This window comes from Sceloporus undulatus, chromosome 1 (assembly GCF_019175285.1).
Source record: "Sceloporus undulatus isolate JIND9_A2432 ecotype Alabama chromosome 1, SceUnd_v1.1, whole genome shotgun sequence".
Lineage (NCBI taxonomy): Eukaryota > Metazoa > Chordata > Lepidosauria > Squamata > Phrynosomatidae > Sceloporus > Sceloporus undulatus.
Window position 1 is genome coordinate 226875022 of NC_056522.1, and position 17487 is coordinate 226892508.

General features: G+C 39.8%; 1 protein-coding gene across 4 annotated transcripts in view; it reads right to left on the reverse strand.

Annotated features, from left to right (window-relative positions):
- KYNU (kynureninase) overlaps window positions 1-17487 on the reverse strand; it is a 145002-nt gene that overhangs the window by 29438 nt on the left and 98077 nt on the right. Inside the window, exon 11 of one of the 4 annotated variants that reach the window (XM_042454141.1) lies at window positions 8182-8222. The exons of 2 other annotated variants lie outside the window; for them this stretch is intronic. In XM_042454141.1, coding sequence (XP_042310075.1) covers window positions 8210-8222 — 13 coding nt within the window. In that variant the 3' untranslated portion in view covers window positions 8182-8209. Of the gene's footprint in view, window positions 1-8181; window positions 8223-10452; window positions 10562-17487 lie in introns of those variants that run through there. One more of the 4 variants, XM_042454112.1, reaches the window with a different exon arrangement.

Genomic DNA, 17487 nt, shown 5'->3' on the forward strand with positions numbered 1-17487 from the left:
AAACGAATATATCCAGAAATGCTTAAGAACAATTGCCAGGGAGTATCGGCTCCTTCTTTTCTCTCTGAAATTAAAATTCAAACTGGAAGCCAAGCTATTCATACAGACTATTAATAAAGTTCACAGCAATAAAGTTTGCAGTACTGTACTGGAAACTATTCAAAACCATAGTAGGGAAAAACACTTACACAATGCCTCACTTGCCTAAAAAGGCCTATGCGTTTGTTAGAAATTTAATTAAGCACTTCATATTGATGGGTGTTGTTATTGTTGTTGTTTGTCTTCATTTCCAACTTGTGACAGCCCTAAGACAAATCTATAACAGGGTTTTCTTGGCAAGTTTCTTCTGAGAAACTTACATGTTGCAAGCTTTTGAAGTCACACTGGCTTCTTCATCAGGCAAAGAGGAGGGAAAAAATTGAAGATGTTAATCATAGACCAGCATTTTCTGTTTCTGGTCTTAGTTCAGATGGTAGGGAGGGCTATCCTCAAGCTGTCACCTTCCCGTTTGGGACTGACTGGCATGCTTTGCCTCTAGACCACCTAAAGTTTTCCTGATGCAAAACATGAAGACTTCTTGAGAAATTCAGTGTTCTCTACCTACACAGAAGCCTGTGGCTTCACAAAGGAAGGAGACATGCTGGACTCCAAGGAAACATTTTCTTTGAATTGCAAATGGACATTAAATTTCCTTGAATTTTATAGTTTACCAGTGACCACATGACCAAAAAAGGGGGAGGTTCCTTGGATATTAATGAAGAAAGCAACAAATTGAATAATACTGTATGATTTCTCATTTCTGAATGCAGAAATCAATATTTTTCTATTAGACAATAGTATTAAAATTTGAAATAACATCTGGTCCAGGCTATTTTCTTACAATCCTGTTTAGTTCTTGAGTAATCTCCAAAGTAGTAGGTGGGAAGGTAGTATTTCTTCCTAAACCCCACTCCACCCATCTTTTGAAGTTTCTAAAGTCCAAAACACACTACAGAAATAATCCAGTTCAAGACCACTTTAACTATCCTGACTCAGTGCTAGGCAATCCTGGTAACTGTAGTTTATTGTGACCCTGAGCTCTCTGGCAGAGAAAGCTAAATGTCTCCCAAAACTACAGTTCCCAGGATTCCCTAATACTGAGTCAGGGCAGTTAAATCAGTCCCAAACTGTATTATTTGTGCAGTGTGTTTTGGATCTAGAGAAGGAAGCAGGGCTGGAAAGCTAAAATGGGTCAACTGCACAAAAACCTGCATATCGTGGAGCAAGAGACATAAGAGATTATCGCACTGCGTTCTGAGAACGTTCTGATCACGTGATGAGAACGGAACGCATTTGAGAATACCGCACGTATGTGTTCCAATCGGGTTCTCAGAACGCTTAAATGTGTTCCAAATGTGTTCCAGGAGGGAACGGATTTGAATGTGTTCTGAATGTGTTCCCAGAGAGCTGAAACGTGATGAAAACGTTCCAAGAGAAGTGTGTGCGGTATTCTTATCCGTTCTCAAATCCGTTCCCTCATTTCTCCGTCTCCTGATTGGCTGAAAGAATGACAGGCAGGGAGGGAGGCAGGCAGGCGAGCGACTGCAGTGAGGGAAGGTGTGTCTGTGTGAGGGGGGAAAGAAGGAGGGAGGGAAGGGAGGAAAAAGGGAGGAAAGGTGGGACAAGGAAGAGAAGAGGAAAGCAGGGAAAGAGAGGGAAAGAAGAGACCAGAGCAGAGAGCAAGAGGGAGAGGGTCTGGCTGCTTCTCCGGGGGTCTCTAGTGTCATGTCCAGTGGGGCTCCTGTGCTGTCACAATGCAGGAGGCAGGGATGCCCAGGACCTTCTCCTCCTTCCCTCCAGGAGGGAACCCACAAAAGCTCCTCTGTTTGGAGCACCACACAAAAGCAAGCAAACAACTCCCAGAATTCGATAGCAAAGAGCCAGACAAGAGTTAAAGCGGGGAGGGAAGCTCACAACCTGAAGGCACACATTACATGCACACACACAGGAGCAAAAGGGTGTCAAGCTGCCAAAAAGGGGAAATGGGATGACAGCAGAGGACTCTTCTTTTCTAACCGGTTTAAAGAGCTGCTATGGCTGCCGGGGCTCTGCCCTTGGCCCAGTCCCCTCCCTGGCAACTTGCTTTCCTTCGGCTTGAAGGGACCTCCATGGAGTTCCTCCTTCCCTCAAGGAAGAGGGGACCAGGGCAGAGAGCAAGAGGGAGAGGGTCTGGCTGCTTCTGCGGGGGGCCTCTGGTGTCATGTCCAGTGGGGCTCCTGTGCTTGCAGCCTGCAGGAGGCAGGGATGGCAGGGATGCCCAGGACCTTCTCCTCCTTCCCTCAAAGAGGGAACCCACAAAAGCTCCTCTGTTTGGAGCACCACAGAAAAGCAAGCAAACAACTCCCAGAATTCCATAGCAAAGAGCCAGACAAGAGTTAAAGCGGGGAGGGAAGCTCACAACCTGAAGGCACACATTACATGCACACACACAGAAGCAAAAGGGTGTCAAGCTGCCAAAAAGGGGAAATGGGATGACAGCAGAGGACTCTTCTTTTCTAACCGGTTTAAAGAGCTGCAATGGCTGTCGGGGCTCTGCCCTTGGTCCAGTCCCCTCCCTTTCCCTCCGCTTGAAGGGACCTCCGTGGAGCTCCCTTAAAGCCCAGGCTGCCAAGGAGGGGACTCTGCCCTTGGCCCATCAAGTTACATAGGTTTTATCCTATTTTCTTCAAACATATGCCAGCATATGAAGCCCCAATGTTTTATAGGGGCTTGCCTTCTTTCCCTCCCAAGAGAATCTTCGGAGGGAAGACTTCTCAGTGAGGCTGAGAAGCACTCTCCCGGCCAGAGTCCCTAGGCTTACTGAAATCCCCCACCTCCCTTCCCCATAGAAATCAATCCAAAAACTGAGTTTAAAAGGAGAGCCCTTTGGGTCTGCATCTGGGAGAGATTTTAAACTCCGTTTTTGGATTGATTCCTATGGGGAAGGGAGGTGAGGGATTTCAGTAAGCCGAGGGACTCAGGAGAGGCGAGCTCCATGGCCCAAGCCTCCCTTTTCCCTCTTTCCTGGGGGCAGCGCCTCTCCCGAGCCGTCCAACCACTGAGTGGCGACGTCATCAGAAGACAGCCCACAAAACTTAATACAGCAAACCGTTCTGAGAACGGTTTCAAGAAAAAGGAATCGCAGTGCGGTAAACTGCCGTTCTGATCCCGTTCTGATCACGTTTTGATTTCTAATGCGGTAATATCCGTTCCAGGAACGTTTTCATCACGTGATGATATGGAACGTTCTCAGAACGCAGTGCGATAATCTTCATATACACAGGAAGACATGCAGTGAAGTAACTTGATAGACAGGCACACTTTTGCCTTAAAATTAGCTCAGGGCAGACACAGTGAGAAAAAAAAGAATATGGCTGATAAATTTAACAAGCTCTTCCACCTAACATGTCTTCTGGATGCCTTTCATCTATAAAGCTTTTCATCAATGTGTAATGTGTAGTTTGCCTTCCATTCTCTTAATGTTCTCTTGGCTATATATTTTAAACATACCCTTGGATATTTGCCATTCAATTGGATGATCCAAACACTGAACCCTGCAGGCCTATTGTGTGCATAGATTGGCCTAATAAATCACATCTCCCAAGACAATGTCCCATTAAACCTAATTAGCCAAAGCCTTTATTCCTAAACTGCCTCTTCTCAGGGGAAGTTTTAACTTTTAGGTTTCAAATCAGCTTGAGGCACTTAAGATGTTTTTCTCTCTTCATTTGGCACCAAAAATAGCTTATTTTTCAGTAGAGTCAAGGGTACTTTGAGAAGCTGGTGTAAAATTTTGAAACAGTACATGATCATCTTAATATTATATTGCTAGGATATAAGGGAAATGGCTGGCTGCTCACCACACTTTGCTTTGTGCAAAATATAAAAGAAGTTGCAATCTAGATCAACAACATCTCCATAGTTAGGCCCTTTCCTTTATTCGATGTGAGAAAATAATGTGCAAAAGCAAAGTTACAACTTAATGTTAAGAAAACAAAAATAATGACCAAAGATGACTTATGTAACTTTAATGTGCATTATGAAAACAATGAAATAGTTAAAGATTAGCTATATCCTTGCTCATTCAAAAATAAAAATGGTGACTGAAGTCATGAAATCAGAAAAAAAACCTTAAGACTTGGAAAGACAGCTATGAAGAAACTAGATAAGATCCTCAAATGTAAAGATAAATCATTAAATGCCAAAGGTAGAATAACCAGTTCCATCATGTTTCACATTTCTATGTATGGATTTTAAAAACTGGACAGTGAAGAAAGCTGACAGAAAGAAAATTTACACTTTTGAAATGTAGTGCTGGGTGAGAGTTCTGTGGATACCATGAACTACCAAAAATACAAGTAAATGGGTTTGAGAGCAAATCAAGCCCGAACTTGACTAGACCAAGATGATTAGTCTAAGGCTATTGTACTTTGGACATATGAGATAACAGGACTTACTGGAGAAGACAAATAATGCTGGATAAAAGAGAGAGACCACATTACTGATACAGTTATTCAGTAAAGGAAGCGATTACCTTGAATTTGCAAGATCAGGACAGAGTTTTTATTTTTCTTAGTACATATTCAGGAAGTCATGTTGGCCATGTAGTAAAATAAAACAAAATCCGAAATAAAAAAAAGTGACATGTTCATTGGCTAGCTGAAATACACAAATATCATGCAAGCTTTTGGTGCTTTACTGGCTTCTACATAAGGAAAAGATGTTGGAAGTCATTTAGAAGAAAGTAACGATGTTAGAGTCACAGGTCTACATTTTGTCATAGATGTTCTTCTATTGTCAATCAAGCTTGAAGAAGAGGAGGAGGAGGAGGAGGAGGAGGGATCAAGGCCTAAAATTATATTATGTGTTTTAACTTTTGTATGTTTTTAATCTTAATTTTATTTTGGGTTATTTTTTTTGTTTGAAAACTTGTTTTTAAAGTGTTTTTATCTTGTGAGCCATCTTTAGTTCCTTTTGGGGAGAAAGGCAGCATAAAAATGAAATGAATAAATAAAAATAAAACTGCACCCCCCCATGCTCCCAGGCAGTGGCATCACTAGGGAAGTATGGTGCACCAGGTAACATTCCAGAAGAAGGATGACACCAATCCTTTTTCTCCCTTCCCCCATGCTATCCCATCCTTTTATTCATGACGAAAAAGACGGGGCAGCACATACGGAGGCTGTGCATGCTCCCTCCCCCTTGTGCTGTCCTGTCCTTTTCTTCATGTTGAGAAGGTCAGGGTGGCACTGAGGGAGACCCCCAGAAGCCCGCCCCTGGAAGCTCTGCCTCCCACACCAGCTGACACCAGGTGTGAGGGCACCGCTGCTCCTGGGGGGTCTTGCCCCACAGTTTGAGAACCATTGCTGTACAGTGCTCAGGTTCAGCAAGAATGATATGTCTACATTTGCTTTGACCCCTCTGCTCAGTGACTGACTATTTTTTTTTCTTTTCCTGCCAAAGTACATTGTAATTCTTTTTGGAAACCTGTCAGGTCTTTAAAATCCTGTTAGCTGATGAAAGTGTGTGGGCATGCGGTATGGAGGAATCCAGTTAAGTTACCGCTTTAATGCTCATAATACATTCAACAAATGTGCAGCAGTTGATCTACTGAGGGGAAGCATTACATATCTCTATTGCATAATGAGGTGAGGAGGTAGTTCTCAGATTTCCTAATTCCTGCATACTATTTCTAGAAATATTCCTAAATGTATGTGAACCCAGAAAAGTGATCTAAAATCATGTTAGCCAGTTCCAATGAGTCATGAAGATACTTAGGCCCAGGTGGTGTCATCAAAGTAAAAAAAAAAAAAAAAAAAAAAGCTATGGAGAAACAACATCATTCTCTTAAGTTACAGACGAGTATATTTTGACTGAATATTAGAAGGAACTTTTTGGGGTACTCTGGAACAGATTGGCCACATACATGCTGGACTATGTAGTAGGGAATCATACAGTCCAGAAAACAAAAGCAATTCATCTATTTGTTAGCCAAGAAAATATTTGATGCTGTTATGAAATGGAGCCTGGTATGTAAGTCCCACCTCACCCACCTGCCCTTGATGTCCATTTTTTTCTGTCATTAAACACTTAGCGCACCCTAAATAAAGTAAATTAAATTAAAGTAAAGTAATAAAAATATCTTTTATTTTAAGAACCTACTGGCTGATAACTCAGCACTGTTTTTAAGGCTCCATAATAATTCCTTTCAGTTTAAAAAGAAGACTGTGTACTATTTTGCTTTAATCCTCTACTGAAGCTTATCTATTATTCTCTAGGCTGCTTTACATACATTTCATCTTTTGAAAATTGTACTATTGGAAGCATTCAGCTTAGGAAAAGTTATTCCCATTCCAGAAATCATTTGCTTAAGGAGAAAAATAGGAGGTGGGGAGTGGACTTCTCTTCTCGTGTCTGAACTAGTGAGTAGTAATAGCAAACATACTGCCCCTCTCAACTCCAGACGTCATCATTACTGGATCAAATTAATGAGAAGTCTAGCAGAATATCCTGGCTCAGCTATTGGCATTTGTAGTCTTAAAAAGAGTAAAGTAGCCTAGCTTGGCCAAACATCTATTCCTAGTTATTAGCAGGATATGATTAGGAGAAATTCAAATCATAGAGGTGTCCATTTTTTTCAACATCCAATGGTCTAACCTCATAATTGCAATTTCCCATTGTCATCATACTTCAAACTACCATATACATTGATAATTCATCTATCATTTTGCTGTAGACTTTCAACATATCATAGAATCATAGAATCAGAGTTGGAAGAGACCACAAGGGCCATCCAGTCCAACCCCCTGCCATGCAGGAAATCCAAATCAAAGCATCCCCAGCCTTGTTTCATAATGAGCATAACTCAAATTTCAACATGCAGGAGGAAAAACCACTTTCACAATGATGTCAGCAGAGAAGTGGCCTCCATGTGTTGGCTCTCAGTCTATGATGAACCAACCACATGCATACACTATTAGGGGTACTAAATACAATTGCATTATTCTAGCTACAACCCAAAGCATGCCAAGTAGTATAACATAATCGTATCTGGAATATACCATTAGTACAGTACTTAATTCCTTTGATGGGGATAAAGATCGTAATAATGGTCACTAGGTATATGCACAAGTGAATAAACTACTTGACAAAGTCAGACTAATACCGTGAGTTATATATAAGGCAGACCCAGCAGAGAAAGTGACAGACATCACTTCCCAAAGTGTGAGAGTTGAAGGAGACAAAGGAGGGACAAGAGAGTTCTATAAATATATTGCAAGACAGCACGGCATTTTACTAAATATAAGTTCATCAAAAATATACTTGAGTACATAATAAAATACAGTATATATAATATAGCTATAAATAAATGAAATGATATGAATTAATATTTATATTAGTGTTTTTAGCTTTTGTTTTTTAATGTCTAACATTTTTCTTGAATGTCCTACATTTTGCAATTTCTTGTCCTCATCTGCATTTATGATATCTGGTCACCCTGTTCCCTCAGCCACTGAATGGCAGGGTTGTACTCCCATATACACAGCCTCATGATCTAAATTAACAGCTACGAGGACCATCTCTGAAAGAGGTTTAGGCACTAGCTTCTGGTACCCCCGGTACCAACATAAAATGATCTGATAACCATTATCTACAATAAAGGATCAAATAGGCATCACTTTATTTGTTTTCACTAGCATCATATAGGCATCACTTTATTCATTTGGATTTAGTTTACATTGATATCTGCCATCACCTATCTACAATGCCATTCTATTGTCTGCATAGGACAGTCACCCTGTATCATTTCCTATGAAAAACAATAAATGGGCATATATCTGATATAAAGACAGGGACACAGTTTTTTGCTAATTTTCTTCATTAAAGTAGCAATGGGTAATTTCTAGCAAAACTACAGTTTTTGAGGGTTATTTGCAGTTTGTGACTAGATCTGTGCAAATTTGCTTATGGCATTTTTGCTATAACAACATTTTCTGTGCAGAAATAATATTAATATTAATATTAATATTAACATTAATAATATTAACAATGGAAAATGCTTTTTTCAATGCAAAACAGTCATGTGCAAGTTTAGCACTGAATATTTCCCAAATTGCAAAGATTCTTGTCATTCCACTCTTGTTAGAGTCTCTTGACACTTGAGAAACACAAGTTTTGACCATTTCATTTTCTAATATTCTTTCCTGTATAAAACAACAACATCAAGTAACTAGGAGGACAATACCATAAAAGCAAATATCACATTAGTGAGCATTAGTGAGCAAAGGAGGGGGAATATAGATGTTTATAAAAACATTCATGGTATGGAGAAAGGAATCCAAAAACAGTATTAGATGATACCTCCCTTACCCCACAAAATGTCATTTTTTTAAAAAAAAGAGCCTTTGAGTTCTTTAGACTCTTCATCATGAACATGGGAAAAGAAACTTGAATGATCCAAAAATCATCTTGGCTACATGCTGAAATCACAGGATCTATAGTTAGACCACCAAGACAAAGGCTACGTCTACACTATAGAATTAATGCTGTTTGACACCACTCCAACTGCCATGGCTCAATGCTAAGGAATTTTGGGATTGGCAATTTTATGAGCTAGTTAGCCTTCTCTGTCAGAAAAGTCTGGTACTCAACAAACTACAAATCCCAAAATTCCATAGCATTGGGCCATGACAGTTAAAGCAGTATCAAACTGCATTAATTCTGTAGTGTGGTAGCACCCACACTGGTGCTAAATGAAGAATTAGCATGAGATATGCTAGTATTAAGTTTTCATTCAAGTAGAAACATTTTGTCCTCTTTCTAGAGTAAGTGATGTCAGTCACAACAATCCCTTTATTTGAACCACATTACTCCCGTGCTGTCTGGAAGCAGACACAGTAAGAAATAAGGCCATCTCCATTTCAGAACAGCTGGAGGTTATTAAATGTCAGTGCTGCACCACACAAAATAGTCACATAAAGCAACATTTGGAGTATATTTAGCAGGAAGATCCTCACTGTAGTGCACTTTCACTCATTACAATGGTACTATAATGGAGTCATAGTGTCCTTACTTAGACACATTTAGGCACTGTATGGAACTGTTATAGACCTATTGTTACCCATTACATTTCATAGTAGGTTTTCTTCCATTTTGTCCCTACTCCACCCCACAGCTACATCTCTGTAAAAAAAGAAAGAAAGAAAACCCTGAAGATACTTTGAACGAAATAGGTTCCAGTCCACAAACTGTTAGGCAACAATACACCTGCTGAAGATTCTACTCCAGTTCTGCACATGCCAGGTTTAAGGCTTTCCCAATAGTATGTCAAGGGTTAGATTGGTAAAATCTTTCCCAGCACCACCTGAGTGAAGACTGTCATTCAATACACTTACTGCAACTTTGCATTAGTACAATAATCCTGGTCTGAATGGTGAGCTCCGCTTAATATCGTGTCCCGATCTGTGTGAATCCAGAGGAGCAAGAATATTCATTCAAAACGGACCAATATTTGCCCTTCACACTGTCCTGTTGCCAGGCTGCGACTTCACTTCCAATTGCTCCTTTTCCTTGCCTTCTCTGTATGTGCTGCTATTCTGCTTTATATATCTCAAAAACCACCTGTTTCCATCACATTTTAAGACAAGGGACAAGGCCCTTTCATATTTCTCTTCAGAATTATTTATTCTGCAAAATCTTTCCTTCATTACTATGGCAATGGCTTTACAATGCTTCCTGCTACTAGTTAACACTCTTCTGACCTTTCCTTGCTACTTCTTCATCCCCTTCAGTTTCATTTCATTCAACTTACTAAAAGCACGTGGCATTTGATATGTGCTTCTTTTAGTGTCTTTTTTAGGCTTCCTGAAAGAATAAAGGAGTCTCTATTCACTTTTCTCAAACCATGCATGGTTTTATATACTTGTCCTCACCTCTCTCCATTAATTTGCTTGGTACTAAAATCATGCTCAGTAGTCTTCAGCTTCCAGGCTCAACTCTGGAGCCACAATATATCTATTAAAAAGTAGTAATGATGTTGCATTAGCTACTATCTCATCTTCTAAAAGAGAGGCTGGTGTTAGAGACAGTTTACTTTTTTAAACTTGGTGGATCAGCAGTTTTGCAACTGTAATCTTTCAGATTCAATCTAATACAGAGCAACTTATTCCTGATTAATCCATTTATTCCAAAACCCACTTCTATGAACCTTTCAGTATGTGGAGATTTTTTTAAATTTGTCATCCAAAAGTGATATTTAAGATATGAGTACTTCACCAGTATCTTTAATGAAGATAAATGGTAAGTATTCACTTGGTTCTGGCAGGGCTCCTACTTTTAATGCATTTTAAATTCGTATTGTTAGGTTTTTAAAAAAGAAAGAAAAGAAAATTCTTACTTCCAGATCCATCTTATGAGCCAGTGAACTGACACCATTTTATATGATCGTCTTTAGTATTTCACTATTGGTGAAAAAGTTGTCATTGCTGATAATGCTGAAAGAGACTGCTTCCTGCCTATGATGGAACACAGTTCTGCTCTGGCACTGGGGAAAGAGGGGGAAATAATTCATCCAGTTTTATCCCTGTTGTAATAACAACTTGAAAACCGTGTAGTTTTTGAAGATTGGCTTGCAGGGGAGGAGATGGTCTTTCGTTTATACTCAGGATTTTTCTATCCCTTCACCCACCCATAACATGATCTTGTAGTGGGAGGGTACAGCTGGGAATCATCAGGTATGTGTAAAGTATAGGCTCATAGAAAACCAGTGGTAATGGTGATGCATTCAGGTATGGTCTGCTTGCCAGCCCATGATGATACAAGCATCCTCTGGGACCTCTCAGACATCCTTTGGAGTTCCAAGGATAATGTCATTACCTCCTCCCTTGGATGCCCTAACATCTACCCCCAGGTGGCTATAAAGCAAGAGAGGCTGGAAGGAGCTGAGCACAATCTATTCCCTGTCATTTGCTATGATAGCAGACAATAGGTAGGCATCATCTCTTGAATGCTCCCTCTGCTACCCTCTCACTAGCGGCAACTGGAAAATGGCAAGTCTAGTTGGGAAGACTTTGTCTCTCTAGCATGATGCCTTTAAAAAACTACAGTTTTTTTAAAAAAATATTCATGCAGTAAGGACAACACTATTTAAATTATTCATTCTCTCTAGTGGGAATGGATCATTTAGACAAGCATACCCCTAGAAAATAGCATTCCCAAACCTGAAAACCACCAGGGAATATACCCCTGTTACTGTATAACTATTTGGCTTTATGCAAATTATTCTGGTTTCACTATTGTGGTTTGCATTATTGTGTGTGTGTGTGTGTGTGTTTGTATGTTTGTTTGTATGTTTGGAGAGAGAGAGACAGATAGTTCTTTTCCTTCTGTGTGATTATATGGGGATTGTATATATGCAATTTTAGAGGTGTGTTTTAGATTTGTGATTTTATATATTTGTATGTTTTAAATTTTTATTATGTTTTATGTAGACTGTCATCCTGACCTCTTCCAAAGAAAAGTGTGGTATAAAGTGACCATCACCATCATTGGTTTTCTATGAGCCTACACTTTACAAGAAGAAAGATGCTATTACCACGAACTAGTCATAGGAATTTGTACACATAATGGCAGACATTTGTGTATCTGTAGTAGCTCCAAAAGGTATTACCCCTTCTACAGAAATTGCTCCAGCTCTATTAACAGTCTTCTACATGTACTTCCAATTAGTACAATACCTGGTTCATGTAATCACAAGTGCCTTCAGGCCTGAACATATTTGAGTATGGGAACCACAATCAGATGAAAACAAAACAGTAATGTTAGGCATTGCTGAAGCAAATCTGAATGTGACAGAAAGACATACTGAATGTCCTCAAAATGTTCTCTAATTTATTAATTCTTCACATTTCAAGTCATTGGCAGAGTATGAATCTAATGACAGGCCAAATGTTCAAGACAGAGAGGTTTATACTGTTAAATAGTATCTGCTTTGTTGTTGATAATTATGAACTGTGAATTAAAAAAAATTAAAAAGACAAGACAGAGATGTTTATGAATGCCCATCATTTGGAAATATGTAGACCTTGGGTGCATCCATACTATAGAAATAATACACTTTTAAACCACTGTAAGTGCTATGGAATCCTGGGATTTGTAGTTTCACAAGGTCTTTCACTTTCTCTGCCAATGAGTGCTGGAGCCTCACCAAACTACAAATACTTCCAGTTGTTCCCCTCTCATCAGCCAATACATTGGATATTGCTGTGCTTTGGACATGATCTGGTTTAGTTTTGTATTTATTTTGGTGTCCTGGGCCCAATTGGCCAGCAGAAGTTTTCCCATCATGAATTTCCCATAACTGATATTTGTATAGCACTATATTATATAGTCTTTTACTGTGTTTCTGACATTCCTATCAAACTAAACAGTGAATTTTAGAAGCCCATGTTTTCTTTAGGCTTCCAGCATTTCCATTTAGGGACTAAAGTATCACCAGATATGTTTTAGTTTGGTTCAGACAAAGCCCATCCTCATACTGTAGTTTACATCCAATATTTCCAAGACCTTGGAAGCATCCTGAGTCTATATCTCTCTGAACCTTCATATTCACAACTAATTTCATTATATGAAATCCATTCTTTTGTACAGGCTCATCATATTCACGACCAGAAATATTTGTAATGTTCTCCCAGAAGCTAGAACTTAGCATGTGTCCACATCAATATTTTTATGGATGTCATCACACATATAATGAACTCTGAGCAGTTTTATCTCATATATACAAATATTTATATGAAACTAGAATTCATATGTCTAAAGTAAGGCTAGGCATGTGTGAAAACATTGAGGGGCATATTAGTCCCTTAAAAGACCTGGGTGGCTGCATCCCTACCCCACAACTATTTTCTCTTCTCTTCTTTTGCTCAGATCCCATCAAGTTCTAAATTGGGGACATTTCATCATATTTTTGGGCTTCCCTGGTCAGTCACTTTCTATTCTAAAATAGGTCTTGTGTTTTTTTTTTTAAAATAAAGCTTCTCCAAGGACTAAATTGTGGTGGTAATGCTCGGCACAGTATAGTGGTTTCAGTGCTGGACTATGACTCTGGGGCCCAGGGTCAAATTCCGGCTCAGCCATGTAAACCCACTAAGGGGCTGTACAGACCGGCACTTTGTGCCAGCCTGTATGTGCAGTGAGGGCTGAGCATTTGCATGCTCAAAGCCCTTACCATGCCACCTGGCTGCCATTATGGTGTGTGCTCATCCACACAACGTGCGCCATAATGATGCATGCTGGGCACAGCGCCCAAATGGCACTGCACAGAAGAGCCATCATGACACCACACCGTGGCACTTATGATGCCCCTTTGGGGCTTCTTTTACTCTCTCCGGAGGCTGTGGCATGTGGTTGCCACAGCCTCCATCCAGGGCTGAAAGGGGCTGTGCTGAGATGCCCGTAGGTACAGCCCCTAAGTGACCTTGGGCAAGCCAACGTCTCTCAGCCTCAGAGGACAGCAAACCCCATCTGAAAAAAACTTGCCCAAAAACCCCATGATAGAGTCGCAATAGGTCAGAAATAACATGAAGGCAAACAACACATGCAGCAATGCCCCCATGCCCCCTAGAGTCCAGTTGTGGTTAAAATAATTAAAACATTCATGAAGATTTTGTTTAAACCATGGGGAGGACCAGGGGGCACCAACCATGGAGGTAATGCCCTGCAATCCTTACTACAGGGTATTTTATTTTACTCCTCAGTGGGCCCTGGGGCCCACAAAAACACTGCTGTGGAGTGCATGTTGCTTACCCAGTCCAACTTTTTAATCTGTTAACCTCATTTTGAATTCTGATAATATCCTCTAGAGTATTAGCCACAGGCTATCTAATTATGTATATGCACATATTCCAAAATCCAATAAAAATAAAATAAAATTTACAATCTAAAACACTTCTAGTCCCAAGCATTTTGGACAAGGGAGACTCACCCTATATACTGAATAACCTAGAACTGCAGGCTGTTTCATGGCCTGTGTTTTTGAAAAAATGTAAATTACATTTGTTTATCTGAACCAAAGCAAGACAAATGAGATTAGAGACAGACTACATCTTAATACATCTTGATAAGTGTTATTAAACATAAACTTCTTTTACTTGTGGCAAGAATAAGGGCTCTTCAGTAGCATACCCCATTGGCATTTTGTTTAAAGAAAGCTATAATTCACAGCTTATGTTCTAATTTAATAAATTCCAGACAAATTACTTTCCTATAAATATCAATAATGTGAAGAGAATATGAAAGATCAGATTTATTTATTTTTTAAAAAAAATCCATACTAGGAAAAGAGAAAGGTTGCATAATATTGGCCACAGGGCAAAAACAATTGATCATATCATCTACATGACAACAGGGAGATCAAATGGACAGGAATTTAATTACTTTTTAAAGAGGAAGCTGAAAGGCAAAATAAATAAAATCATAGTCCAGGTTTATGGAATGGAATGAACTCATCTGGCCACTGGGTGTCATCCTTGATTCAAATGATGTTTAAAGACCTTCCAGACACAGCAAAATGTCTGCAACTTCAATAGCAGTTAAATTCTACTTTATTTGATTGTATGGCATCTTGTAAATTGTTCTGCATTTAAATCAGCTGTAAAATGGAATACTATGACACAGACAAATTCACTTTTTCCCCCCTCTGCCTTATTGGGAGACCTGAAATATCCTGGTGTTGCGGGCAGAAAACAGAAATGAGAAAAGTAAAGATACAAAGGGTGTGATTGCTTGGGACTAATATTCATAATCCAAGATTGGTCATTGACATATGAAATGCATACATAGGCTATCTTTAAAGACTTCATATTCCTAACTGCAGCCAGTTTCAAACTCTATTTGTCATTTGTCAACATTCTCTGAAGATGCCAGCCACAGTTGCTGGCAAAACATCAGGAAGAAACTCTGTTAGAACATGGCCACATAGCCTGAAACACCCACAAAAAACAATGAATGTCGGCCATGAAAGCCTTCGACTTCTATTTGTCATTGTTCTCAATTTCCTTTTCTGCTGTATTTTTTGCTTTTGACTATGTGCTTCCTGGTAAGAGGAATTTCATTATTGTTTATGTGATTAAATAAAGCAACATGTACAGTTGGTGACACTGTACAGTGGGTCCTCGCCTTACGCGGGGATCCGTTCCAGATCCCTCCGCGTAAGGCGAATTCCACCTATGCTCAAGCCCCATTGTAAACAATGGGGCTCGTGCACGGTGGCGGCGCGGCGCGGCGCGGCGGCACGCGGGGCGCAATGGGCGCATGCATCCATTCAATTGAATGGGACGCGCCACCCCTTCCGCCCTGCATGCACCCTGCGGCTTGAGCGCATATGCTCAAGCCACATAAGGCGTGCCCGTGTGTGACGCGGGCGCGCTGTACTAAGACTGAGTATCCCTTTTTTTGGAATTCTGAAATCCAAAATATTCAAAAATCCAAAATATGGCTAAGATCAGGACATCTTATCAATGACTTGGATGACAGAATTGGGAATATACTTATCAAATTTGCAGATGACACCAAATTAGGAGGAATAGCTAATACTCCAGAGGACAGGATCAAAATTCAGAATGAGCTTAATAGATTAGAAAGCTGGGCCAAAGCTAACAAAATGAACTTCAACAGGGAGAAATGTAAGGTACTGCACTTAGGGAAGAAAAATGAAATGCACAGATATAGGATGGGGGACACCTGGCTGAATGAAACTACATGTGAAAGGGATGTAGAAGTGCAAGTAGACGACAAGTTGAACATGAGTCAACAGTGCGATGCTGCAGCTAACAAGGCCAATGTGATTTTAGGCTGCATCAATAAAAGTATAGTGTGTAAATCAAGAGAAGTAATAGTGCCCCTCTATTCTGCTCTGGTCAGTCCCCACCTGGAATATTGTGTCCAGTTCTGGGCACCACACTTTTAAAAGGCTGTTGAGAAACTGGAGCATGTCCAAAAGAGGGCGACCAAAATGGTGAAGGGTCTGGAAACTATGCTCTATGAGGAACGACTTAGGGAGCTGGGGATGTTTAGCCTGGAGAAGAGAAGGTTAAGGGGTGATATGATCGCCCTGTTTAAATACTTGAAGGGATGCCATATGGAGGAGGGAGCTAACTTGTTTTCTGCTGTTCCAGAGACTAGGATCGAAAGCAATGGATCCAAGCTGCAGGAAAAGAGATTCCACCTCAACGTTAGGAGGAACTTCCTGACAGTAAGGGCTGTTCGACAGTGGAATACACTCCCTTGGAGTGTAGTGGAGTCTCCTTCCCTAGAGGTCTTTAAGCAGAGGCTGGATGGCCATCTGTCGGGGATGTTTTGATTTAGATTTCCTGCATGGCAGAATGGGGTTGGATTGGATGGCCCTTGCGGTCTCTTCCAACTCTATGATTCTATGATTCTACAGTTCCATGTATAATAACTTTGTTTCATGCACAAAATTTTAAAAATACTGCATATAAAACTACCTTCAGGCTTTGTGCATTAGGTGCATGAGAAACATAATGAAATTTCATGTCTTGGATTTCATCTCCAAGATATCCCATTATGTATATACAAATATTCCAAAATGCAAAAAATAAAATAAAATAAAAATCTCAAATTCAAAACACTTTTAGTGCCATGTATTTCATATAAGGAGACTCAACCTGTTACTATCTCTTATATGACCACCACCATCACCATCACTAATATATAATCTCTGGCAGACTACAGATTGGCTCTGACAAATGTAAAGACCCCTTCCATTTGTGGAAGAAACCAGGATCCAGTAAAGGTTTTCTGCTGAAGAAAGGTCATGGGGCAACAGTTCTGTTCGACACCTCCTTCAGAATCCATTCCTTTCATTCTCTGGAATAGATTTTCAGGAGAGATAGGGAACTGCAGCAGAAAGAAGTCCACTAAAACTCCTGTCCCACAGTGTTTCTTGTTACCAGCTCTGCTGAATGTAAATATGGAACCAACACGTTATTTTGTGCAGCTGTGTTGCTGTATTCATCTGCTATTTGTCCCCTTCCCACAGCTCTGTTGATGATAAAAATTAATACTATACTATTATTGCCCTTTCAGAAATTATGGGGAACTCTGCTCTTTTCATTATTTGAAACAAACCTTCCTTATACATGTAAATGTTTTTCTATTTTACTTGTTTCAAATAATTTTAGGAATCTACAACCATCAGGTCTACAAATTATCTTCTATAATGTATTTAAAAATATCATTAAAGCAGTAGAAGATTAAAGAGAAGAGGCAGAAGGTATTTTCCAATACACAATTCTTCTTGTGTGATTTTGTTAAGGTCAGAACAGGCACAAGAAAGAATGAAAGACAGAAAAGGGCATATATATATATATATATATATATATAGAGAGAGAGAGAGAGAGAGAGAGAACACCTCAGATTTAACATGACTTTAGAAGACATAATGATGGA